The sequence below is a fragment of the Pararge aegeria genome, chromosome 16 (genome assembly GCF_905163445.1).
Source record: "Pararge aegeria chromosome 16, ilParAegt1.1, whole genome shotgun sequence".
In the NCBI taxonomy this organism is placed as follows: Eukaryota; Metazoa; Arthropoda; class Insecta; order Lepidoptera; family Nymphalidae; genus Pararge; species Pararge aegeria.
The window spans coordinates 14774729-14802045 of NC_053195.1; the positions used below are offsets into that span (position 1 = coordinate 14774729).

The 27317-nt window shown below is 34.1% G+C and overlaps 2 protein-coding genes across 2 annotated transcripts; one reads left to right on the forward strand and one right to left on the reverse strand.

Annotated features, from left to right (window-relative positions):
* Positions 1-4200: 4200 nt before the first annotated feature.
* LOC120630309 (DNA topoisomerase 2) lies at positions 4201-23751 on the reverse strand. Its single transcript, XM_039899496.1, has 19 exons — positions 23557-23751; positions 21904-22123; positions 19756-21655; positions 19096-19235; positions 18272-18474; positions 17439-17587; positions 16087-16324; positions 15570-15727; positions 15172-15380; positions 14235-14372; positions 13416-13554; positions 12264-12387; positions 10936-11091; positions 9264-9410; positions 7976-8092; positions 7239-7413; positions 5924-6192; positions 5173-5344; positions 4201-4352 (listed from the first exon to the last, which is right to left on the reverse strand). Exons 2-18 carry the CDS (start codon positions 22118-22120, stop codon positions 5183-5185), a joined length of 4641 nt encoding a protein of 1546 aa, XP_039755430.1. The 5' UTR covers positions 22121-22123; positions 23557-23751; the 3' UTR covers positions 4201-4352; positions 5173-5182.
* A 311-nt stretch (positions 23752-24062) lies between these two features.
* Positions 24063-25935, forward strand: LOC120630363 (transmembrane protein 223). The gene is made up of 2 exons (XM_039899569.1): positions 24063-24533; positions 25081-25935. Exons 1-2 carry the CDS (start codon positions 24152-24154, stop codon positions 25371-25373), a joined length of 675 nt encoding a protein of 224 aa, XP_039755503.1. The 5' UTR covers positions 24063-24151; the 3' UTR covers positions 25374-25935.
* The last annotated feature ends 1382 nt before the right edge of the window (positions 25936-27317 follow it).

The window sequence follows — 27317 nt, forward strand, 5'->3', positions numbered from 1 at the left end:
TAAACAAAACTTTGATAATAGCATAAAAATAACTAAAACATATCTGTCCGGTACGTTCTGACTCTTCTTCTATGGGCAAGCTGTGGACGTTTTCTTTTCTGATAATATTTAACTTAGTTCAATCATATCTTAATAGCGATATCTACTAATAAACGTTACTACAACGATTATTTCACTTTCAAAGAAATACTACTCTATATAAAATAAGGAACTATATAAAATAATAAAAATACCATTATTACTTAAAAAATTAGTTTATTTACAAATTACATTAAGTTTTAACAAGTCAGATCGTACTTAAAAAAAGTGACGTATAAAATAATAAATTAAAATATGTATTTATTTTTCACATAGTATAGTGTCGCAATGTACAGTGGCCGCAGGGCAAATTCACTGAACTTTACTATTATTGTAGCTTTTTTCTCTTTTGAATTTATTAACGCCATTTTTGCGCTGTTACGGTGTGAAGCCTGCAATATGGGCGTCCAAGGAACTAATATTTGAATTAGTATAAACACTATATGTAAGTTCCAAATTACGCCGTATGCCAAATGTTGCGCTTAAAATGGGGACAAGATTCTAGCTGTCATTTGTATAAGAACAGCCAGTCCAGTGGGTTAAAAAAGAGGTCAGTGGTAAACCTGAAAATGAAGATGCAAACACAATAGTTTTCACATGTTCGTCTTATATCTATGAAAATCACTTAGAGATAAACAAATCGACGTAACACGCAATTTTAACGTCAATAGAACAATTTTTATCATAACTAGCAGTATCCACATACAAAGCCCCACATCTAACCGCAGCGTCTTCTTTTGCGATAAGAACATTATTGCAAAAATACAAGAAACTTGCAACGTTTAAATGGGCCTTAATACCTGATGTACGCACTAAGTGAAAAATATATACGCACAACTAATTATTATATCTATCTTTTTCGACATTATATAATGTATATGTTAAGTAATTGACTACAGAAACATTTCATTTTTGGATATCTTTTTAAAACATTGGAATGAGAATTTTAAACAAATAGTCATAATGGATGCCTTTGGACAAGAAGACATTTTTACGCGCAGTTACAGCGCTTTATACTCAACTAAAAATCATTCAAACAATATTTTCTTAGCGAAAGCTTTTAGAACGCCACTCCACACCTTGCGAACATTGTTTTGGATGTATGGACGATATACATTTTAAAATAAAATAGCATTACGTTCATTTTACTCTGCACGAGTGTAGTGTGCATTTACGTAGGTACTAAAGGCAGCAGCAGTCTTACGTTTTTGAATATCTAAACATTATAGCTTCAAAGTAAAATGCAATTGATATTTATTTTAATTTGCAAAGGTGCATAGGGTATAAGACGCACGCTCGCAGTATTTTCGTGTTCAATTATCGCAGTATTAACATAGTAGCTCTACATTAAAATGGGCCTTATCCCTACTCTTTTAAAGTCGTAACTTCTTTACAACTGAATTTATTTTTAAAACATTCCGCTTAGAGCGAATGATGTACAATCTAAACAAACTTGAGCTTTAAAACAACATAAATGAGGTCCATTTTATCTGATATTAGTTTTTCGATACTTTACTACTCCACGATTACGAATACGCTGATCTCGATAACAGTTTGCAATATTGTACACGTCACGCAAACATGTCGTCGCTAACAGGTAGAGTTAATTATTTATAAGAGTAAAACGCTATGTATTCTCGCACTCTACTAGTTTTAACTGTTACTAGTGATTTTTATAGCTAGTCGGGTCATGGCCGAAGGCATTTGCATACATATTGGTTCATAAAAGTAAAATTTGGTTTGTACTATAATTGTTCAAGTTCTCATAAATTCGTACTACGGGTACGAATTTATGAGATCAAACTGAGTGACTAAAATTGATGTCTTCTTGCCTATGACAAATTTAAGCAAACAATCAACTGTTTTTATACAGCCTAGCTTAAGAGTCGTAGAACTAAACATCTGTTAATGACATGTGCATATGGGCAAAGTGTGTATTTGAGCAACATAAAAATTGCCTGGGCAATGTTAAAGTAAACATAGAAACCTCTGAATTAAATTTAATATTTAAGTTAAGATTAGTTTTAATTTATGAGAAAATACGTAAAAAGAATAATTTGGTAAGTGAGAAATTGAAAATTTCATAGCCTGGACATGTTTTTACAAATCACTCTACCCATAGAGTAAATGCTATATACATAATATGCTATTTGTCAATTCTCTTTCTTTTAGGACTAAAATTGTGCTATTACAGCTGTATAAAATCTATAACACGCTTGTAAAGCTTGTAGTTCGCTCTACAGGTATTATGCGACGCTAGTAAACTCTTAGGATCAATTCACATTTGCGCATAGTCAAAAAGACACGCAAGTTCTTCTGAATGTTTGCACTGTGAAATTTTGATATTACCTTGCTATGTATATTATCAACATCAGTGAGTCTGGTGTTTTTTAACCGACTTTACAGTTCGTAATTTAAGTTGGAAAACCTTTTTTGGAAAAGCGCTGTATTACGGTCACATCGTCGATCGTTTAACCATCATTGTTAGCCTTAACGCGGCAATCAACATATGTTTAGAAAGTTAGACACATGTCATTTTAAATTATTAACATTTACTTAATTAAACGTTACGCTCGTTATACATACTCAAGTGTAAGTGGTTGCTGCATATTATTCATTATTTATCTGTTACCTCCTTAATAACGAACGTTGCTTAATATGCTGACAGAGCCTTTTAAATGTCAGAGCGTTTAAAAAACACAGCCTAACTATTCCGTCGTTTTGCCACGTTTGAAAAAGCCCTTAGTTTCAACACAAGCTGCATTAGAAGTGCACACCAGCTAAAAAAATATTAAAGGTACAAACCGTGTGTAGACACTTATATGTTAAATCTTGGATTTTAGAACTTAGCGCCAATTTGAATCTATTCTTGTTTTTGCACTCTTTGCCAGTTTGAGGGTAACAACTAAACAATGCCAACTTTTTTACAGCTAGGTTAGATTAACTTGTCAACCTCATTTGGCTATAATATCCAATTTCTTAATTTGTGCATCGCAAAATAAACCAGATAAACTATACAATATCATTTCAATTTATTTTATATATATATATATATATAACTTATAATATAAGTAGTTATCTTAACAACAAAAGAATCAATTAAAAATACTTTTAATGCTAGCGAGCATTACATTCCATTCCAATAAAAATTACTTTAAAGTATTTATATTAGACATGCGTAAAACATTACCGTTCAAAGTAAATGTAATATGAAACTACTTTAAGTCAGGTGATAATATCCAAAAACATTACTCAACGCTTTCAAGATATATATTTCTACTGAAACTTATTATCATTTTTTAACATTTGTCAATATTGGTCTGATCCAGGAACTCTGTAACTCACTAGGAGTTTAGGAGCATGCTAACTACTAGAGGTATTGAATATATCTTACCGTGTAGGTATACAACAAATCCATCTTCAGTCTGTTAAGCCTATTGTACTCACCTAAATTATTAATAGATTTCATTTAGTTTAAGAGACTTCAACACAGTGTTCAAAAATTTAGGGATTTCCTTTGAACCCATAAAATACTGATTTGGTAACAATGGGATCTTGAAATCAGACCAAAATTGAACGAGAAATTGGAGTACAAACAGTAATAAAATACATTCAGTCCCACTTTAAGCCCTTTGTTGCGGTGTCTGTTTATAATTTGAATTTTAACTGCTGTTTGAGACAATTTTCCTGCCCCGGCAGATTATTCATATAAAACAATTAGGCGGAATTGTTATACAGTTTACTGGATCATTATCAGTAGTTAGTTAATCAGCTATGCTCGATATGGGAACATCACTTGCTTAATAAATAACAATCAGTACACATGTCTAAGTGAAATTATCAAAACTGCCAAGTTTTCAAACTATAAGGACTAAGAAAAAAATATCAAGTTGAAAATTAAATTAAATAATTAAGATTAGAACAAGAAAATAAAATAGAAAATACATTTTGGAATGAAAAAGAAAGAAATAAATAATTCTAGAAAAATAATTCACGTCACAAGTTTAAAATTATGGCAATTATGAGTGCAAGACATAAATGAAATTAGTAGACTAATGAAATAAACTTAATTGAAGAAATTATAATAATTAATTAATTATAATATATTGTATTATATTGTAATTATTGTAGTAATTAGTATCTTACAAAGTTTCCGTAACAAAAAATAAAAACATCATTGTTCATATAACTTTGTATAAAAAACAGTACTCTCCTTTTTTTCATATGGCGTTCACTCACGCAATATAATCAATTTCAACCAATGACCGCTGCATCTGTAAATTAAAGGATTTCACATTAAAAAATATGCCAGGCATGAGCCTTACTATCATCGCTTAAAAACAGTATTGTTAAAATACTGTTAACTTTTTTTTGTCGCTATCCTTTTTAAATTCTACCTTAAGTTTAACCTTGACTGCACTTTCAACTGCTGGTAAGTGATAATGCAGTCTAAGATGGTAGCGGGCTAACACATTAGGGGTATTTTGGGATAAATTACTTACAACGAAACACTCTTACTACGATGAAAAGTTCAAATAGGTAGATAATTAAACCCCATCCAAATTGCTAATATTTTTAACATTATAGATGGTTTATCATACCTATTTAATAATATAAGTTTAGTAATTCGTGGACAATGATGTGGGTCTTGTGTTAGTGCTATTTTATTTTTAGCTGGCCTTTTTGTTATCTCAAAGGCAAAAAGTCAAAAATATCTTTATTCAAGTATGCCCATAGGTGGCACTTTTGATGCGTACATAAGAATTACACGGAAGTGAGATGATGGCGATAACTTATTATCACCATCTCACAATGTCATTTAAAATTATTAGAAGAGCAACCTGGTTAGAGCAATAATTTACACCCAAGGTTTTTTATCGATTACGTAGTCCTTTATACTATAATATGACCCTCCTAGCTTTAGTTTTAAATTAACGAATGTAGTTTAAACCATCATCGTGTATAAACTCTTCATAAGTTATAGTTATTTGAATTCGAAACTGCCATTGCTGGTCTCCGGACTAGGACTCTCCGTTAATAAGACTGTGATCTGTGTTCCCACCACTGCGCCAGAGGGTGGACATTAGAACTCACCCAGGCAGCTTCACTCCGAGTCTGATTCATCACTGAAGTTGTATTTCTTCTGCTGCCGCGCTCGACCGCCTCCGCCTCGAGGCGCCGCTAGAGGACTACTGGGGATCTCTTCAACTTCGCTGTCGCTGCTCATTTTTTTCACTTTCTTTTTGGGATTGGGCTTCTTTTTGTCCTGAAACGTCATCACCATCATCATCAAACCAATTTGGCTACAGGCCACGGGTATCCTCCCAGAATGAGTAGGGTTTTCTACTTTTGTCATAACAAAGATAGAAATAGCTTATATAATATTATTAACTTAGTAAAACAGTTTTTTGGATTCCTGACCCGTAAACTACGAAATCCCGTATCTTAGGGGACAGTGCCTTCCTATAAACATTAGTCTTTGTAAACAAAAAGTTGATATAAACAATAAAGTTACTAGAAATGGGCATAATTTAGTGAGATCTTCATATTATCTTTGAATCTCTGTAGATCATTTTCGGTTCATTTAAGTGTGTAAGCATACACTTATTATCATTCTTTGATTCCTAAGGTGACTTGCTTAAAAAATGCCATTTTTATGACTAAAATATGGTTGTAGCTTTAGGATGTATTTTTAAAATCGGTTATTTCTATTTGGTTTTATACATTTATTTTTTCGCCTTTGGTCGCCCTGAAGTGAGCCGTCGATGTCTACTTTCTACCACAACATTCACACGAAAAATCTTTACTGATTAAAATATTAAGTATAGATGAAAAATCACCCTACCTTTTTACTATCGAATATGCTATCGTCGTCATCGCTGTCGCGGCTGAGGACGGTCTTTAATGGCCTCTTCTTGGGCTTCTCCCTCTCTTTCTCCTCTTTCTTGTTCTTCTCTACATTCATGAGTGTCCTCTTCGGCGCGGGTTTCTTCTTCGGCGGCGACGGCGGCTCATCGTCGCTGGATAATACTGTTGTTGGCGGGTCGATATCGAATTTGGGCTTCTGTTTCTCTTCCTTTTTCGTTTCCTCGATTAGGGAGTCGAACAGGCAATCTGCAGAAGGCATACACTTATTTTTGATTCACATCGTACCCTAAGTAACCAGAGCGAAAACTACTGGTTTTCGTTAATAGGTTCTTATCGGTAAAGGTACATTATAAATATATAAAAAAAATGCTAACGGCGGTTTCGTAAGTAAAAAAAGGTACTTTAACCGGGTAGCCGGGACAGCTTGAGTACGTGTACTTAAAACCGGGGATGTATTATTCAACTTCTTTGACAGTGTCTGATACCGTGCACTCTCACAAAAAAACGAAAATCAATAAATGATAGAAAATAAAAATAATAATAATAATTAAATAATGTATTTATGTAATGTATATTTAAGTTTGCAGCGACCCTGCTTTCTGAGCGGAAGGCCGTGGGTTCGATTCCCACTACTGGAAAATGTTTGTGTGATGAGCATGAATGTTTTTCAGTGTCTAGGTGAACACCCATATATATTTATGTATATTATTCATAAAAATATTCATCAGGCATCTTAGTACCCATAACACAAGCTACGCTTACTTTGGGGCTAGGTGGCTATGTGTGTATTGTCGTAGTATATTTATTTTATTTATTTATTTATGTATCTAAGTATATTAATGTTGTTTTAGATCACTATATATATTTATCTTGTACACAGTAAATTTCGAATATAAATTATAATAATAATTGCTTTGGTACTCAAAAGCCCCACAAGCCGAGGAGTGGTTTGGTTTTCAAGTGTTTTTTGTTCTTTCCTTTATAATTTACACTGTTGAAAAAAAAGTATATAAATAAATAATTTGACAGCCGGTTGGCGCAGAGGGCAACGACCCTGTTTTCTGCCTGCAGCCGTGGGTTCGATTCCCATAACTGGAAAAATGTTTGTGTGAGGAACATTAATTGTTCTTCAGTGTCTGGGTGTTCATCTGTATAATATTTCATTGTTCATTTATGTGTATTATTCATAAAAATATTCATCAGCTATCTTAGTACCTATAACATAAGCTACGCTTACTTTGGGGTAAGATGGCGATGTGTTTATATTTATATTTAAAACAATAATAACATACCAGAATCCATCTCAGCGGGTTTCTTGTGCGCGTTCTTCTTGACGAAGTCATCGTCGTCGTCATCGCTTGCGGACATGGCCCGAGGCGCCTCATTGCCCGACTCCACTTTATTGTCATGTAACTCCACTTCCGAATCTGAGGACGTGTCCTCTGAGCCATCTTTATATTTTTGGACCTGTGAAAGTAAAGTTAATTTTATATATTTAAAATGCATATACAAATTTTCGAAACCGACGGGATTTGAACCTGCTATTCTCTGGTGTAGTCATCATCATCAGCCATTGTGTGTCCACTGCTGGACATTTATTTATTTATTAATTTCAAACCAACAAAAAGTAATCCAAAAAATACAGATAAAGTCTGTGATTTCCACACTAGGATTCCCTGTGTCGTGGAAATCACTTCCTTCCAGGTTGAATACAATAAAGGTAAATAAAGGTAACTTAATAGTAAATTTGACGGCCGATTGGCGCAGTTTGCAGCAACCTTGATTTCTGAGCCCAAGGCCGTGGGTTCGATTCCCACAACTGGAAAATGTTTGTGTGATGAGCACGAAAGTTTTTCAGTGTCTGGGTGTTTATATGTATATTCTAAGTATTTATGTATATTATTCATAAAAATATTCATCAGACGTCTTAGTACCCATAACACAAGCTACGCTTACTTTGGGGCTAGATGGCGTTGTGTATTGTTGTAGTGTATTTATATTTATTTATATTTATTTATATGTATCTGACCTTGGTGGCCGCTCGTCTCGAGGTTGTGGCACGCTCGCGGGGTGCGGGGGGCTCGACCATCTCTACGTCGGAGTTCGACATCTCGCCGGAACTGCTGCCACTCATTGCCATTTTCTTCTGCTTACAACAAATTATCAATCAAAAATCTGTCTGCACTAATAAAAACACTGAAGACTTGTGCGCTTGCTCGTCTGAACGCACTTAAAGTTATCTAATTAATAGCCATTTCCCGCGACATCGCTCGCGTTGACAACGTGTTTGCAAAATAACATGACTTTTGGTTTATGTGTGAAAGCAAAACAAAAGAACACCTCATGATCGCATTTATAATATTAGCAGAATAGTAGCTGTTTAGCGCGACCTCGTCCACGTGCAATTTAATAATAATAATTTAGTCACAAGAATGGTGGAATAGATACATAGGGTTTTTATAAGATTAAATAGAATCCAGTACATTCTACCAGTTGATGTTTGAATATTTGCACATAAGATGCGTACTCTTTATTACTTATTTTTCAGATTAGTTTGTTATATTCTACTAAATCCTTTCTTAATTTCAAATTGAATGAGAGTAGCGTATTCAAACAAACAAACGAAAAATTCCTTTAAACATTGTTTTTTAATAATAATAATAAATAAATATAATCATTTATTCACACGATTTTTAAATTGTGACAGAAATGTATCATAATGTGCATTTTTTTTAAATAGATTAATTGATATCACAACATCTTTAGTAGAAGTAGTATAGTACAAATCTAGGGTCTGTTATTCAATACTATACCTAATCTAATCTTATCTTTAAACGACTGTAACATGAGTACAAGCCTTAGTACAAGAATAGCGCGCTGGTAGAAGCGTCAAAGTAATGTGGTCTTAATGTCACTTGGATTAGAGTCGCAAATCTTGTACTTCAGATTTCAGTTTCACAAACGGTCTGTCAAAATCCCAAGCTAAATGTATTCTATACATTTCAACACGAAGCCCAAGGCAATGTTTGACGGCCGATTGACACAGTTTGCAGTGACCCTGCTTTCTGAGTCCAAGGCCGTGGGTTCGATTCCCACAACTGGAAAATGTTTGTGTGATGAGCATGAATGTTTTTCAGTGTCTGGGTGTTTATATTTATGTTCTAAGTATTTACATATGTATATTATTCATTAAAATATTCATCAGTTATCTTAGTCCCATAACACAAGTTACGCTTACTTTGGGGCTAGATGGCGGTGTGTGTATTGTCGTAGTATATTTATTTATTATTTATTTATTTAATGTAATAATGACATACCTTCTTAGGTTCCTTCTTGAATGAGAGTTTGGTCTGTTTAAGTCCGTCGGTTTTCTCCGGTTTCTCCGGTTTCTCAGGTTTCTCTTTCTTTACGCGTCCCTTAGGTTTCTTTTCCGCGCTCGATGGGCTTGTGCCTGTGTGGTCATCCTGTATACAAATAAAACCTTGGTTATTCCACAACAAGTGTAATTAATTGGCTTCATACCGCCTTTAACATAAATACGTAAAAAAATTGGTCCAGCCGTCTAGGAGGAGTTCAGTGACATACACACGCACACAAGAAATATATATATAAAGATTATATACTAGTCTTGGACTAGTCAAAATGGCAATTTCAACTAACTACCCTCAAACACGTTATTAGTACTAGTAGAGCTTTTTGTGACAGCTCGCCCTGGGAAATACTATCGCAATGCTTATTTCTTCCGCTAAGAGCAGCATTGTTGCAATGCTGTGTTCCGGTCTGAAGGACGAGATTGCCGGTGTAATTACAGGCGTTTGTGACTTAACACCTACTCCTCAAATTGATGGACACAGGGCGGCATGTTGCAGGACGTGCTGCTTGCATGCCCTGTGAAGTATTGCTCTGTATATAGGTTTGGTTTTCCACTAACTGTCAGGTGGGCCATCTGCTCGGTCCATCAATTATTAGTAAGGTAGCTTTAAGTAAATAATGTACGTAAATAAATAAATAACTATACAATGTAAGTAAATAATGTATGTAAGTAAATAATGTACATAAGTAAATAATGTTCGTAAGTGAATAATGTAAATAAGTAAATAATGTATGTAAGTAAATAACGTACGTAAGTGAATAAATAAGTATATAATTAACGTAAGTAAATAATGTATGTAAGTAAATAATTTAAATAAGTAAATAATGTATTTAAGTAAATTATGTATGTAAGTTAATAATGTACGTAAGTAAATAATGCAAATAATTAAATAATATATGTAAGTAAATAATGTACGTAACTAAATAAATAATTATATAAAGTATGTAAATCATATAAGAAAAAAATGAACGTAGATGTATGTAAACATATATGTGAAATGTGGATGAATAAATAACATCGTTATTTCTTTCATTCTTCCTAAAATAGTAAAAAAATGCGACAAGTCAACTTATTTAATGTAAGGTATGTTACGGTAAGTAAACAATTTCGGTTTCAACAACAATGTAAGATTAAAATCAATTAACATGTCAAACGTAAATTCAAGCGACCAATACAAAGCGTGAATCTCGACAACCTCCCTGGTGCAACGGTGAACGTTGTGATTTTAATAGGAGATCCCGGGTTAAAGGGGCAATTTGGGGAATAATAATTTCTGAATTTTCTCTGGTCCGGTCTTGTGGGAGGCTTTGGCCGTAGCTTGTTACCACCCTAAAGACAAAGACGTGCCGTTAAGCGATTTAGCACCGGAACAGGTGCGATATCGCGTAGAAACCGTTTGCTACTAAACTCCCTAACAAGTTAGCCCGCTACCGACTCAGCCTACGTCATCAATTACCGCCAGGTGAGATTGCAATCAAGGGCTAACTGTAGTTGAATAAAAAAAAAACGCAGTACAGTAATTTAGATTCCATGTCTCATCTAATACCCTGATTGCCATGACTTGTCACGAACTGTACTACTTGAAGTGGTGTACATAATTTCTGGGCTTTACTTACAGGATCATACTCTTTCTTGACTTCTTTCTTGATCTTAGCTTTCTCTGCTGCCTGTATCCTCTTGATAAGATCCTCTGAAATCTTCGGCTCGACTCGCCGCCCGTTTTCTGACGGTATAATGTCCATCAGCGACTTGCGATTCTTCTTATTGGCAGCCTGAAAGAAAAATGCCTTATTTAATGTATGAAAAAATCACTCGCGTAGTTTATTGCCTTGCTCAACTAGTTGTTACTTGCTTTGCCTTGCTCAACTGTTTGTACTACTTCCAGCTCAACTATCTGTAATTCGCAACATATGTTTTCACCAACCATTACTATTTTACAGTTTGCATAGAGACAGTGGATAAGATATTTAAACAATTACAAAGGCTACCAGAAAGTTGTACTGGATGCAACACCTACAACTGAACTAAAGAATTGGTGATTATTAATTTTGTTAATCCTTATATGAATATAAATATATCCTCCGACAATATACATACCATTCCATTAATTAACTATTTAGGTTCATCAAAAAAGGAAACTACACTACAACTAGACAGATTGGGTTTTCACTTTTCTAATGCAAATCAAGCAATAAATTCGCATTAGTAAAGTGAAATCGTCGCCGAATCTAATAGAAATTTTAATAATTCTTTCACCATTACAAAGCTATTTGTTCTTCAAAACCTACTTCCCTTACTCCAGGGGATCAGCATTTAGTTGACACATGAATTACCATACAGCTTTTAATCACAAAAGATATTCTTACCTTAATTCTATCCATCTTTATGAAAGCATGTCAAATTAAAAAAAACATTATTATTGAACTTTGAATGAATACTATTCAAAGTACTGCCTTAAGTATTTTTAACATAGATATCCTATACTCCACACCTGTGCCTGTACATTGACGAAGATCTCTTTGGTGTGGAGTATAAGGATTGAAGACATTATAAATTACACCATACAGATCCTGCTTTTCGCGGAGTATAGCAAATTGTAAAGCTTAATTTTCATAATATATCTTGAATTTTCGCAAAGTAACGCCTGCTTCTATCCAATATTGTGGCTGATAGTTACGATTCCGCGTTGAAAGCGTACATAGTTTCAATATAACTGCCATACCACTGACTTTTCAGGCCCTACCATCTTAGAATGCATTCAGCAATTACCACCAAGTGAGACTGCTGTCAAGAACTGACTTTTAGTGGGATAAAAAAATATACATTAACATCTTTGGGACCTTTAGCATACAACAATCAGAGCAATTATTATTTTGAGTTAAAGGAAAAGAAAATCGTTCCCACAAAACACTTTTCCTAAATTTTTTTTTTATGTAAATCTTACCAATGCCTTGGAGCCCTTCTTGTTAACGCTAGCCTCGTCTTGCCTCTCTTTCTCTTCAACCTCGTCTAGTTTAATCAGGAACGCGTCCAGATCTTCGCGCCACAGCATCGGAGGCGATTTCGCCCTAAAAAATAATTAGAATTTTTAAATTAATAATAACCCGCTACTGGCCCACTACAGGACACAAGTCTTCCTCTCAGATTGAGTATGGTTTAAGCCGTAGTCTACCGCGCTGGTCAAGTGCGTTTTTTTTTTATTCCATTACAAGTTAGCCCTTGACTGCAATCACACCTGGTGGTAAGTGATGCTGCAGTCTTAAGATCGTATCGGGCTAACCTACCGGGAGTGGTTTTTCGGTAGGGTAGACCAGAATAAATTCAGAAATTATAAATTCCCAAATTGCCCCTGCTGGGAATCGAACCCGGGACCTCCTATTTAAATTCACAGCGCTCATCTTTGCACCAGGGAGGAATGGTGGACATTTAATTAAAAAAATATATAGATCAGTAGTATATCTACGACTATACACACTTTGTAAGGCCCTAATTATTAATAACAACAATGTAGGCCTAAACCCTTCTCACTGTGGTTGAAACGTGCCCTGTGGTGAGCCGGTAATAGGTGTATCTGATGATGATAAAATTAATGTAGCATAATGTTGGAATCTTTTTGCATTATTTTTCACACTGACATTTGAAAAGTGCTGACAGTAGAAGTGTTACAATCAACAACAATACAACCTACACAAGAACCTAAATGTGTCAAAACAATCCCAATGTGGGTAGGAACCTTTACGTTACTATGTCCAATAATGAAATAAAAATAAATTCAGTTCCGTTCCGTCCATCTCTGGCAAATTTCGACAAGAACAGCAATTTAGCCTTAATTTGACGGCCGATTGGCGCAGTGGGCAGCGACCCTGCTGCTCTGGGTCCAAGATCGTGGGTTCGATTCCCACAAGTAGAAAATATTTTGTGCGATGAAGATGAATGTTTTTCAGTGTCCGGGTGTTTATCTGTATATTATAAGTATTTATTTACACATTATTCATAAAAAAAAATTATCAGTGATCTTAGTACCCATAACACAAACTACTTTGGGGCCAGATCGCGATGTGTGTATTGTCGTAGTATATTTATTTAATTTACTCACTTAAGTATATTCAGTTCAGACAGCTTCTGGTCCCGCTGTTTGAGGAGGTCATCCTTCTTTTCCTTGGTCAGCATCCACATGGACATGCCGAGTAGGTAATTGAACTTCTTCACCTCTTTTAGCTGCTGGAACGCTTTCTCTGTTGCAGGGAAATTACTATATTATAATATTAATGAATTGATAAAGTAGTTATTATATTGATAAGCGGCGTACCCGTGTATGGTGAGGTATAGTTAAGACTTTATGTAGTATCGAATTCCGGGCAAAAAAAAAATCCTACATTTTTTCGTGTTTTTTCCTCAGTGCTTGAAGTCTTAAGTCCACAAACATGACTTGCTTTTGTCAACTAATTTCAAAGAGTATCACTAATAATATATATAGTTGATTTTTCTCTAAATATCTATTGAGAGAAAAATCAACTTACGTTTAACTCATTAAAAAAAAAAAAAAAGTAGTTTATAAAATATAACTATGTAATTGCTAACATCACATCACATTTGAATTGGGACAACTGATATTTGTGTGTACGTGATTTTTTTTTAACATTTCCTGCAACCATGATCTTTATGCTGCTTATATATTTCTTTTGCTGTTGAATAAGGATCAAAATTGCATTATTGTTGTAACTGCATCAATGTAATATTCATTGTCATAGTAACACCTACATGCTTGAGAGTACTCCACAATATTGTCAAAGGTGTTTGGAGTCTACTCAGCCTAAACCTTTCTCGCTCTAGAGAGACCCAAGGTAGTAGACAGTTAATGGGTTGAAGATGATGCCACCTGCCCAACTACCCCCGAACTTTAGAATAAACTTACCCGGGTCAACGGGCTTGCCCTTTTCTTGCTCTGGCTCAGGTTCGTCTTCAGACTCCTCAGCCTCCTCATCTAAAACGTCGAGTCCCTGCAATTTGCTCGCGCGTTTCTTCCAGTCAGCGATAGGGTCAGGTGCATAGCCTGAAATATAAGTTAATTTTTGGTTACTTCAACTGTACAGGTTGGTTCTCAATCGGCTCAGTCAATCTATTGCACCACAATCATCATTTGAGTCATCTAGTTGTGATGAGTACAAGCGAGAGATGCTCACTGCACACAGAACACTCTTTTATTTCATATCAGCTCTTTACTTGTCATGAAACCTATGCTAATATGGCAAGAGACACTTTCTCCACTGGGAATGTACCGAAATGAATATACCTCCCACAGTTTCATCAACTCTCAAGCTTGGTTGCGTAGGTTGAAATAATGTCCAAATAATATTTGTGTTATGTCGAGTGGGAGTAAACTTCTGCATTCCGCTGTTGCAGTGTTTTATCAAGTGGACAGGTACATTTTATCCTTTGTTAGTGGATATAATTGAGGGACACAATTTTTTTCAAATTCAAATTCAAAATTCATTTATTACAGACAGACAGACATTATAAATTAGGCCTACTTGAAAGTAGGCCTAATTTATAATGTCTGTTTGTAGTGACTCTACCACCGGTTCGGAAGGCAGATTCCACTGAGAAGGGCCGGCAAGAAATTAAGCAGATTGCTCTTCTCCAACATCATTTTACAGTTTAACAACCTTACTTCTGGCTATACTCGCTAGCTCTGCTTAATTTTTAGTTAAGTTAAGCTTTTATGTAAGTTTATTCGAATTATAGAGTCAAAACAATCTCTTTATTACTTTGTGCCTGAAAGTCTTCTTTGAGATTACAAGTTATTTTTACTTACTGCTACGATTACTTATTATATGTGAAATAAAACTCACCTCTCTTGATTAGTTCCTCCACCATCACTTTCCTCTTCTTATTCTCTACAACTAATCCCTTGTCGCACTTTTCAACAATGAAGCGGGCCTGGTTGGTCAATTTGTCAGCCTCGGCTTGCAACTGCCCTTCCAAATAGTCCTTCCTCCTTGCATAGTACTTCAGTCGAACATCGTAGAACACTCGAAGCATTTCTTCGACTTTGTCGTATCTAGAAAAGAAAAATACAATTAAAAACGAAAATAAAGCTTGATTTACTAAGACGACGATGACCGTCTTTGTAGAAAGGCTAGCAACTAGCCCCGGCCGAAGCCTCCCACCAGATATTTTGCTGATATTTCTAAATATGTAATAAATCTATGTAAATATATGTAGCAAATAAATATACATATAAACTTACCTCTTCAGACAGTTATTGTGGTCGAAAGCATTCATACAGGTCATGGAAATAGTGGTTTGCAGTTTGAAAACTTTGTGAATGCCCTCCGCTTCCACTTCAGCCAATTTACCCGGCAATAAGGAAACAACAAATCTCACAGTTGTGTCTGTGTTGTATTCCTGGAAAATAAAAATATGCTCTAAATCATATACATTTTGCAGTAGAGCTTTTTAAATCCAATCATCCATTATCCAGTGAAGTAATATAGCCATGCTTACTTTTGCCGCCAAACAGCACTGCTGTATAGCAGTCTGAAAAGCGTGGTTACCAGTGTAATGAAATCACATAAGGCTCAACTATTATGTAAATAGTTTTTTTTTGGAAAATGCAGTTTATTACATATGCCATTCTCTAAATAATGGTTCCTCATACACAGACCGGGATGGAGACATCTTAGACTCCTCTTATTGCTGTATCAACCATATAGTATGGTAACATATTAACAAAAAAAGTCTTCAATGAGAAAAACATTACTCACTCTATATTCCGATATCAATGGCTTAACTTTATCTGTCCCCAGCATAGGTTCTAGGACATTCTCCTTATAGTTCTGAGTCCAAGAGCCGACCGGAAGCTCTGTGATCTCGATCTTTTCGTTGGGCAAGATGGCTGCCTCGCCGGAAATGACGTATTTATCGCTGAAGCCCTCAATTGTGCCGCGGAAATTCTTGTACCACGGATGCATTGTTACAGGTTCCTCACCATCAAGCATGCGTCTAAAATCATAATCAATAGATACAGATAACATCCAGTGGCGTAACTAACTACCCTAAGCAGTACCCCGGGGGTCTCAAGGTGAAAGGTTGCTTGGAAGCATCCGGCTCTGCTTTCAGCTCTCACAAGATAGAAAAATGAATGTTAAAATGCAAAATGTAAATTGTTGATGTTGGAAAAGAGCAACTGCTGAGTTTCTTGCCGGCTTCTTCTCGGTAGAATCTGCCTTCCGAACCGGTGGTAGAATCACTACAAACAGACAGACTTGACGTTTCAAAAGTGCTTATATAAGGCCTACTTGAAATAAATGAATTTAGAATTTTGAAAGGTTTCTCTGGAGGCTGCTCTATTAACGTATATGTACACATTTTGTATATAATAACGCATCAAAAGTGCCATCTATGTGCCTATTTGAAAAAAGAAATATTTGACTTGACTTTGAACAATGTTCGTTACCTAAATAACCAAAAGCCAAATAAACGAAAAAAAAAAAAATGAATATCAGGGCCTCTTAATCTTAAATAAGGCCCCAATTTGACATTGCTCCTAGGCCCAATAAAAACAAGTACGTATAATAAAAAAAACACAATAAAAAGAGAATTTCTTTACGTTAGTGTGTTTTTATTATGTTCTAACAATAAATAAACTTTACACTAAAAAGTAGCAAAAATCATTAAAAGCAATTGGTATTCGTAGAGACATTACAAACAATGAATATAAAAGTTGCTTTTATCCCCTATAACTAACGAATTGGTATGGTGCATTGTAAAATGTTTCAAGCAACACTTCGTTTGGCTTGTTATGAAAATCAAATAAGCGAATTTTTCCTAATTTAAAACAGAGTTCCGAGAACATTGTAAGATTTTTAATTCATATGACTTATGTTATATACAATAAACCTATGACAAATTTAAATGAATATAAAAGAATTCTTGCTTGTATTTAAAAAAATATTTTATATTTTTTGGAATTTTTAATTATTTCAATTCAAAAGGCTGGTTAGAATTAGGGTAGAACTCTTATTCTAACTGATAACAATTAACCTAATACTCGAATATGACATAATGTTTCAATTTTCACATAAAAGTTGAAATAAAAACTATAAATTCAGCTTACCGAATGTTTGCCACAATGTCTCTAGGGTTGTAATTGGGTATTTTAGTCGACCAGCCAGTACCAATGCCTTCCGCACCATTGACCAAACCCATGGGTATGATGGGGATGTAGTGGATCGGTTCAATCTTCTGGTTGTCTTCAAACTCGTGCTGTACAACATTAAAAATAACATTCATTAAATGCGAAAGGTACATATCATCATCATCCATTACGGACCCATTACAGGGCACAAGTCTCCTCTTAGAATGAGCAGAGTACGGCTAGGTAAGAGGATTAGTAGGCTGTAGTCGACACCAAACTGGCCAAGTGCGGATTGGTAGACTCTACATGTCTGAAAACATGCAGGTTTACTCACAATGTTTACCTTCACAATTAAAGAAAATGAATTAATGCTTAAAACGCACTAAAGCACTGAGGTGCATGTCATCATTACACAACCAATGGACGGAGCATTGACGCTGCATTTTTATTTACGTGTTTATTTAAAATACTGAAAATGAAAGTCTTAACAATTACTCATTGCAAAGTCAACATCTGTCGTGTGGAAACGTGTCGGAAACGTGTAAAGAGTACATTGCCGAAGATCTGGTTGTAAGATGTTAATATTTAATATCAAAAATTATATAAAATGTTAACAAGTGTTTGATAGCTTAAACTTTAGTTTTGCAACTTTCTTACTCAATGTCCATTGACAATGTCAATACATGTTAATGAGCTATCCAACACTTATCAAAAGATGGTCGAACATGCCTTTTATTGCAGCATTATTGTTAAAATGAAATAATAAAAGCAGTCAAATACCCTATTATAATTTTAAGGGTTGATTATCTCACCACAAGCAGTGGGTCGTCGTGCGGGTGGAAGATAAGCCTGGTGAGCGGCGACATGAGGGTGAAGATGTAACGGGGGCTGGCCGAGTCCTTGCCACCGCAGAGCCGCGTGCCGAACTGACCGCGCGGCTCCAACAGGTTGATGTTGTTTGAACCCACGTAGTTTTGCGCGAGATTCACTATTGTCATCATAAGGGACTGTTCACCTGTATACATAGAATTTGAATTAACAACATAGGAATAGAAAATATTGATTAGACAAACTCAGTACAATAAATCTTTGGAATACTGACCCCTAAACTACAATACCCCGTATTTTAGGGGCCAGTGCCTTCCCAAACATTGATTGAATCATTGAGATAATATCTGATATGCTGACTGTGTGTGTATGTTTGTGAAACTGGTCCGGTTATTAAGTTATATGATGTTGGAAACTAAATATGTATTTATAATTTTTTGTTTCCTCGTAGAATCCATGTTATGAAGAGATATTTTAAATACTATTTTAGTCAATGCCCAGTAAAGTGAGAAATCAAATAGAATAGAAAACTTTATTGCAACACAACACAATTGGAAAAATACAAGGAAAACAGTAATAGTACTTAGTGCTAAAGATGGCCTTATCACTAAAAGTGATCTTTTAAAGGCAACCTGAGCCTGAACCTGAGCGTACGAAGCCGATAAAAAAGTGAAAATGTGATCAAAATCGAAAATGCCCAAAGAAACCTGTGAACAGTCAGCTAAAGGATCATATAGATCAGGATAGCAAGCTATAGATCAGGATTGGATCTGCAACCTTGATAGGTGAATTATAAGCAAAAAATTACCATGATGATATGCAGAGTGTTCTGCAACAGAACCAGCCAATTGAGCAACTTTGACTTCCCGTTTATCATTACGCTTTATGCATGTGAAGATAACTTTACGCTGGCCAGGTTTCAGCCCATCAATCATGGAAGGAATAGACCTGAAAGCAATAAATTTCATCAATAAAGTAAAGTACGTATGTAAGAGTAAGAAGAAGTTAACATTGCAAATGTTAACTTTTTCTTCCAAATATATACTGTATGTATGCAGTAATGGAATGCCAGTCATTAATATAAGTGTTTTTATACCACCTAATATTCTAATAATTGGTTTTCTTATAAAAACACTGTTATAGATCAAATGTAAGAATGAGCATTGAAACAACGAAAATCTTTATTTTTCCGCTCATTCTATTTATTCTATATATTTTAGCATGCTTGTTTGTTTTTTAGCTAAACAGACTGACTCTAAAAAATTATGATAAGTTTAACTTATTAAGACAGGTTAAAAACAACCCAATGGTTAAAATATTCATCAACATTATTTGAAATAAAATTCATTAGTTCAATGAAATATAAGTAAACAAAACATATTTTGTAACTATAGGATTTCAAGGCCTTACTTATTAACAAAATAAGCTACTTATGTTTTATAACAATAATGCATAAATTATGTCTCACCTGATATTATCTCCGTTGGAAAACAGAACAAGCTCTAAATTTACAAAATCTGAATATGTGACAGCTTTAGTGTCTTTTGTGTACAAATATCTCTCAGACAGACCAATTTCCTTCCTCCTTTTTACTTCATCCATATGACTAGTCAACCATTCTTTACGTTGGTCTGCTCCTTTCTTTGAAAAGGCTAGTTCTATGTGATGATCGTCCGTAGGGCCACTGTACCTAAACCGGATTCTATGCCTATCCATATTCTGAAAGTATTCTTTAGCCTCCTTAGATGTGGAGGTACCCAAACCTTTGTAGTATTTGATGTTATACGTATGATAGTTCTCCGTGTCTTTCTTCCACTCTTCAAACTCGGGTAGTGAGAAGAATGATAACTCTTTGTCTTTTTTTGTTGCTTTTACAATAGGTGTTATAAATTCTTCTAAAAATGGCAGTTTTAAAAGTTCCGGCCAGTTGTGATGTATAAAATTTATGATAAGTCCCTTAATATGTGATCCATCTTGATCCTGATCAGCCATAATCATAACCTTACCATATCTTAACGATTTTAAATCATCGACAGAGTTGTACTTCTTTTTGTATTGAAGGCCCATGATCTTTATCAAATTATTTATTTCTACATTTTCTAAAACCTGTTTATGTGAAGCATCCCTAACATTTAGAGGTTTACCTTTCAATGGGAATACACCATAATGATCTCTGCCCACTACACTCAATCCAGACACAACTAAAGTCTTGGCTGAGTCTCCCTCAGTAAGGATAAGGGTGCAAAGATGAGCATTCTTCGTCCCTGCATCGTTTGCATCTTCCAACTTCGGTATACCTTTAAGTTTGCTTTGTTTTTTACCAGATGCTTTCACAAGTTCTGTCTGAGCTTTAAACTTAGCCCATGTAAGTACTGATTCAACTAAACCAGATTTAGAGACTGCGTTAATAAACTTTTCAGTCAATGTACACTTCGATCCAAAGCTTTTAGCTTGAAGGGTCATATTCTCTTTTGTTTGTGAATCAAAGGTAGGATTAACAATGAGACAGTTGACAAAAAGCCACATATGATTTTTGACTTGGAAAGGTTTGATGTTGACACCACCCTTATTCTTTTTCTTTAATACTTCCAGAACATTTTTTACTATATTATCTGTTACAGAGTCAACATGTTTACCTCCTTTTGTAGTGGCAATCGAGTTAACAAACGAGACCTGTTGGAAACCTCTATCAGAAAGTGTCAAAGCTACTTCCCATCGGTCATTTACTTTTTCGTAAACAACCTTCAAAGGTTGTCCGTTCTCATCTTCTTTTCCTTTTATGTACAAATCTACATAGTCTTTAAATTTATTTATTTTTAATCTTTCTCCATTGAGATAGACTTTCACACCCTGTGATGATGCAGCTACATCGTAAGCTCGTCGCGACATCAATGCAACAATGTCATCTTCTAGTTTGTCCATTTTAAATTTAGCCAAGTCTGGACTAAAAGTCACTTTAGTAAAATCATCATCTTTGCCGGCTTCCTTAACCTTCGGTTCTGAAGCTTTTGTCATATTGGCACCCCAAGTTTGTTTAAAATGTTTCTTATACTGTCTAGATGCTGTTTCTACAGTGAATTTTGTTGAGAAAATGTTACACAGCTTGGCACCATATCCATTTCTTCCACCTGTCACTTTTTCCTCTTCATCATTATAATTGGATGATGTCAAAAGATGTCCAAATATCATTGTTGGGACATACATTTTCTCATCCTTGTGCATAACTACAGGAATACCGCAACCGTTGTTGTATACTGATATTGTATTTTGTTCTTGATTTATATCAATTCTGATAACGTCCATTTTGGGATCTCTCTGTTTGTTGTCTGCTGCATTTACTAATATTTCATCATATAATTTGTAGAGACCTGCAGTATTTGAAAACAATTAGAAATGTATATGTATCACAACAATGCAATAGCAAAAATAAAACTTGCAATGAGTAAGTATTACAGAGTATTTTATATTTACATAAAAAAAATGGAAATGCCATGAAATAGAGAAAAAAAAGATAATATAAATTAAAATACCCTTTTTTCAATGGCACATTGGTTGATTTCAAATATCTGATGTATTTTTACAAAATTATATAATAAAATTAATAATTATATTTTACCAGGGACATATGTAAGCTCCCGCTGAACCATACAGTCCTTTGATTTGTCAAACACCCACATTGTCTCTGTGGCACGCTCAACTGACCCAATATAGGTATCAGGACGCAGGAGTATGTGCTCAAGCTGGGATTTCTTCTGGTAAATCTTCTCAATGGACCCCTTTTGGCCCTTGGGCACAGGTTCTCCTGTGCCATTGCTGCTCATTTTTTCAAACATAGACTGAAAATTTGATACAAGTATAATAATTATCCAGCAGGAGAATCTGTACAGTTATTTTGCAATTTTTCAATCTTTATACACCAAACAGATCTTACAAAAGGTACTCTCAACATATTATGAATAATTGTTTACATGTCCGTCATTTATTACTATAAAAAAAATAGCAAGGAGTATGAAGTTTGAAGAAATTATAAAATAACCATACAAATTCTCTTGCTTCTCACTGCATGAAGCAAATTAAGCCTAATTTGCATTGTACAACATAGAATTCTACAAAGTATCACATGCTTCTATCCAATTCAACTCAGCTGATTGTGCATCCCTACTACTATTTAACACTACACTGATCTTGATGAATTTATAATATATTGTTTTTTTTATATTGTTATTATTTTTTATCCCACAAAATGTAACAGATTCCATAGAAAATTGTAAAATACATAGCCCAATAAACCACTTGTAGCAGTGATAGCCCAGTGGACAGGACTTTAACTTAACTTTCGGGGGGCCAAGTTAGAATCCCAGCATGTCAAACAAGCATAACAAGCAAGCGTATAGCATCCAAGTCTAACTTTTTTATGCAAATACAATATCACTAGCTTGACAATGAAGGAAAACATCGTGAGAAAACCTACATGCCTGAGAGTTCTCCATAATTTTCTCAAAAGGTGTTTGGAGTCCACCAATCTACACTGCCAGCATGGTGGGCCTTAACCCCTTCTCATTGTGAGATGGGTTGATATGATGATTATGATAAACAGACTGTTGGGTTTACCGACATAATTGGCAGGATACAGTTTGTGCCTCATGATGTATGTTGGCATGTAAAACATGTATGAATTTTTCCTGAACAATGCATGAACTTAATTACTCGTTCCGGTCCCGGGACTGGGCCTGACAGCTAACATTGTTAGCTGTCAGTCCGTCATTATCACACCTGATACTGATAGTTTTTGTTGTGGTTGCCTATATAATGGTGGGTTAGCAATAGAGTTTAGGCTCTATACTGTAGAGTACTAAGTGCGTCTACAGTTAGATTTTAACTATTGATTATTATGATGAGACATTTTGATCTCCTAATTTACCTAATATATGTAGTTAAAATAAAGTATACTAAGTACCTTGAGTGAGTACCTTACGGACATGAGTAAATTCAGAATACTAGTAATTAAATATGCTATATGTGTAATTAAGGGGAAATATGGCAAGGCCTAAACGGCATTTTCGCGGCATAACCAGTATAAGTTAGAGTGGAAGGTGATGTTTCAAATAATTCGATGTATCAATTGCTTAAACGTGATGGACGATTTTGATCACAACGTAAATAGTAGAATTCGATAAATACACTTACTTATTTTGGTCAAAATAAACAATTAAAAATTTTGACCGTTACCAATCAAAATGCCGCCAAGATGAACGAAGAGGAGTCCTACCTTTATATTCGCAATCTTGGGAGCTGTGCTAATAACACGTGTGCGATCAACGCGTTTCACGATATGTCTTGAAAACAAGACTACTAGGAGTTTACTGCTATTAGCTTTTGCAAAACAACATTTTCGTTGCTGTAATTCACACAAATTACAATTTACGATGTATGTACTAACGAATTTGACAAAAGACGCCGTACGCCACAGACCAGGAAATAAAATAAAGCGTGAAGCGCATAAGTGAATGACTATAGACAAGGGACAACACAATTTCTGCTTCTTCAACGAAGAGTATACATCTAAAATAATTTTAATTATTTAGCAATCATTTTTGACAAAAATTGCATTGAAAACATATACTAAATCGTAATAAAATGTGAAGAAAGGATAGTAAATATAAAAGTTGTGTAGTCCTTAACAATAGCGGCACCTAAACGTTAATAGTAACTACCACTGCTGTCTGCTAGTGCCTCACTATGATCACAAACTAAAATAAATAAATAATCTATGATCCAGATTTATTTTTAATAATATTTTGAGGTTGTTTTCATTACATTCTTGTAAAATTTATTATAAATATATAGAACTTGGTGAAATAAAAATGTCCTTATTCTCCTATGCGGCAATAGCCCTAAAAAGGGCTGCTACATTTCGGTATCCATTGAAGAGAAACTTCGTAAAACTTGACAGTGGTGCATCATTTAGTTCGGCGGTTACCAAAACAATTCATGATGTGAATACAAACGTTACAAAAGATGTTATATTGTTTAAGTATGAGAATCCAAAGTTTTATATGTACATGAATATATTTGCTGTAGTCCAATATATGTTTTGGACATATTTAGGACTGTTCGCTCTGCAAAACTTAAGAGATGCACCCGTGGATAAATCTACCGTTACTGATGATACGCCATGGTATCGAAAGATAAATTTAGGCGAGAATAAGTATAAAAATACTCTAGGAGTTGTAGCAGTTATTATTGGTAAATACAACTGGCTCGCATAAGTCATTATACATACCTAGTTAATACTTTACGAGTATCTCAAACCACATACAATCTAATAACCAAACAATGTCTAAAGTATAAGTATAACACATCTAATTTCCCTTCCCCTTCTTTCCTTCCCACATGCACCAAATTTAAATTTTTCAAGGGATCTTTTTAATTGGGAACTCTTTATTATTTGGGTACAAGAGAATCATTAAAAGATAAATTTAACATTTTCAAAATAATGACATTGTATGGCCAATACATATTTGAAAATTTAATGTTCATAAAAATATTTCTAAATTAAAGAAAAAATGTGACTGCATTAATTTGAACATTAGAAGTAAAAATAAACTTGCAGTGCAGTATACTAGGTTACATAAAATTAATAATTTGTAATTATTAATTTTACAATAAGTTTATTTTAAGAACAAAAAAATTTTAAAATTGTATACATTTGCAACAGAAAAACTGTTGCAAATGTATACAATTTTACAATAAAGTAACAGAGACTTTATTTAATTATCTCTGACTATTTCAGGAACTGGTTCTCTAGGAATGATATGGATGTATACCCTAAAATCTGTGCGCTATCTTATCCTCAACAAAGGTGGACAAAATCTAACATTCATCACATATGCACCATTTGGAAATAACAGGATAATGAAAGTGCCTATTGAATTTGTATGTTGCAAGGAGAGTCGAAAGTTGGCTAAAGTGCAGCTACCATTGAAGGTGAAAAATACAGTAATGCATTATATGCTAGACATGAGAGGGGAGTTCAAAAATCCATTGCTTTTTGATTGTACAGCTGGTCTTAAGAGAATATGGTGAAATTGAATCTTAAAGGTAATTAACATGTGAACTTATAATCTTTGAACAATGAATAAGATATCACAGTCACAGGTTTGATTCCCAGCAAGGACAATTTGGCAATATATTAATTTAGAATTTTCTCTGGTCTGTTAACCATTGGGCTAGTTATAACCCTACCAACCAAGACATGCTACCAAGTGATTTAATACCCCATGATGCTGCATGGGACCAGGTTACATAAACCAGCATAATAGGTGAGTTGCTTCCATTTAGGCAGCCTCATCACTTACCAGTAGTGTGAGATTGCAGTCTAATGCTACTTTGAATTGAGATTGCAGTCTAATGCTACTTTGAATAAAAAGAAAATTTAAGCTGTACTCCAACTTGAAGTTGCCTCCTCAATGAGATCATTTTTTTTTATACCAGACTAATGATTTATTTTTTATGTTTCCTTTTCCATATTCAAACATTTATATCATTTCTGTTGTGTCTTGTTTGCATATTTCGTAAACTTTGGAGTGTAAATAATTTTTAGCATAAGTTAGTAAAATGCGTAAGTTTGTTTATATTCTAGGCAGTTATAAATAAATAATTATAGATGCTGTTAAATGATGTATTTCTTTATTTCATTCATATTCAAACTTTTTCAAATTAAATATAAGAAGCATAGTACTTACTTTTGATGCTTTCATACATGTTATCCAGTGATTAAGATCATTTTCACTGCCAATTTAAATCTCAAGGTGTCTTCTATTTTTTCTTAGGATAAATGTTAATAAATCAAACAAATATATTCGAAAATTCTTTATTATTTCGTAATTAAATTAACTGAAAGTCTATTCTGAATTAACACAAAAAAACAAGTACAATAATTGATAACAAAAATATTTTTTCTTTTCACATTATTTACAAGTGCGTTCGCGTCACACAAAAACATTTTTTTGTCATTTGTCTAAAAATAAGATAAATTACGAAAAATAAATTCTACCACTATGCACGCCGAAAAGTAGCAATTTACGATTAATGTTTGCCTTTATGGAACACTTTGAAGAGCGCCAAATAATATAAAAGATGTTTTTCAAATTACCTGTGCAACTTAACAATTTTTTTCTGACTTATAATGGAAAATAATCTTTTTATGACTTTTTAGTGTTAAGTATATTTTAAAATTAGTTTAAAAATAAGGGCATGAATAAAACAAATACAAAATGTTCTTCTTTTTTTTTTAACATATTTAACACTAAAAAGTAATGAAAAGATTGCTTACGTAATTAGACCAGTAAGAAAAAAATCATTATATTATTTTACATTACATTATATTATTTAAAAATATCCTATAACAGCTGCTACAGGGTGCTATACAATTGTATTTTGTTTAATATTTCTTAGGTATTGCTTTTTATGATATTTCATGGATAACATTTTTTTTTTAACCGAATCGTAGTTTTAAGACGAAGAAATACACATATATTTCAATATAATTTTCATTTTTGTTATTTTAACAAACATTTAAAAGCATGCGATAAAGACAAACATGCGTATTAATGAAAATTGATAAATCTGAGCACTAATTATTTAAGAAAATATTTTGAATTAGTTTCATATGCTATTTACATCACATTCAGAAATAATCTATAAGTGTCTAATTTTTACAAAAACAAATAAAGTACGATGACAACCTTCCAAAATATATATATAGGTACATTTATTTATTTCATGTCTTATCGACGTGTGATAACTTATTAAGATACTACGAATCACTTATTATTAAGACTATACTACAGACAATTTCCGTTTAATTCTACAAAATGCTTCCAACTAGCTTGCTTGCAAGCCACCGAGGAACGATGGAGTCCGTTTTGATACCTCCTTAAATCTATATTGGTGAGCGAATCATCAAAAAGGGGATTGCATATTCAATGTAGTGTAGATACACAAGAAAGAGATGGCAACAATGCGAGT

Excerpts from the sequence above, each read along its gene's own strand:
- LOC120630309 (XM_039899496.1), bottom strand. The coding sequence starts at position 22,120 with ATGTTTGAAAAAATGAGCAGCAATGGCACAGGAGAACCTGTGCCCAAG. Across the intron at positions 8,093-9,263 it reads TCAAGAAGGAACCTAAGAAG|AAGAAAATGGCAATGAGTGG; the intron begins GTATGTCATTAT and ends TGTTGTAAGCAG. Across the intron at positions 6,193-7,238 it reads ACCCGCTGAGATGGATTCTG|ATTGCCTGTTCGACTCCCTA; the intron begins GTATGTTATTAT and ends TGCCTTCTGCAG.
- LOC120630363 (XM_039899569.1), top strand. The coding sequence starts at position 24,152 with ATGTCCTTATTCTCCTATGCGGCAATAGCCCTAAAAAGGGCTGCTACA. Across the intron at positions 24,534-25,080 it reads AGTTGTAGCAGTTATTATTG|GAACTGGTTCTCTAGGAATG; the intron begins GTAAATACAACT and ends TGACTATTTCAG.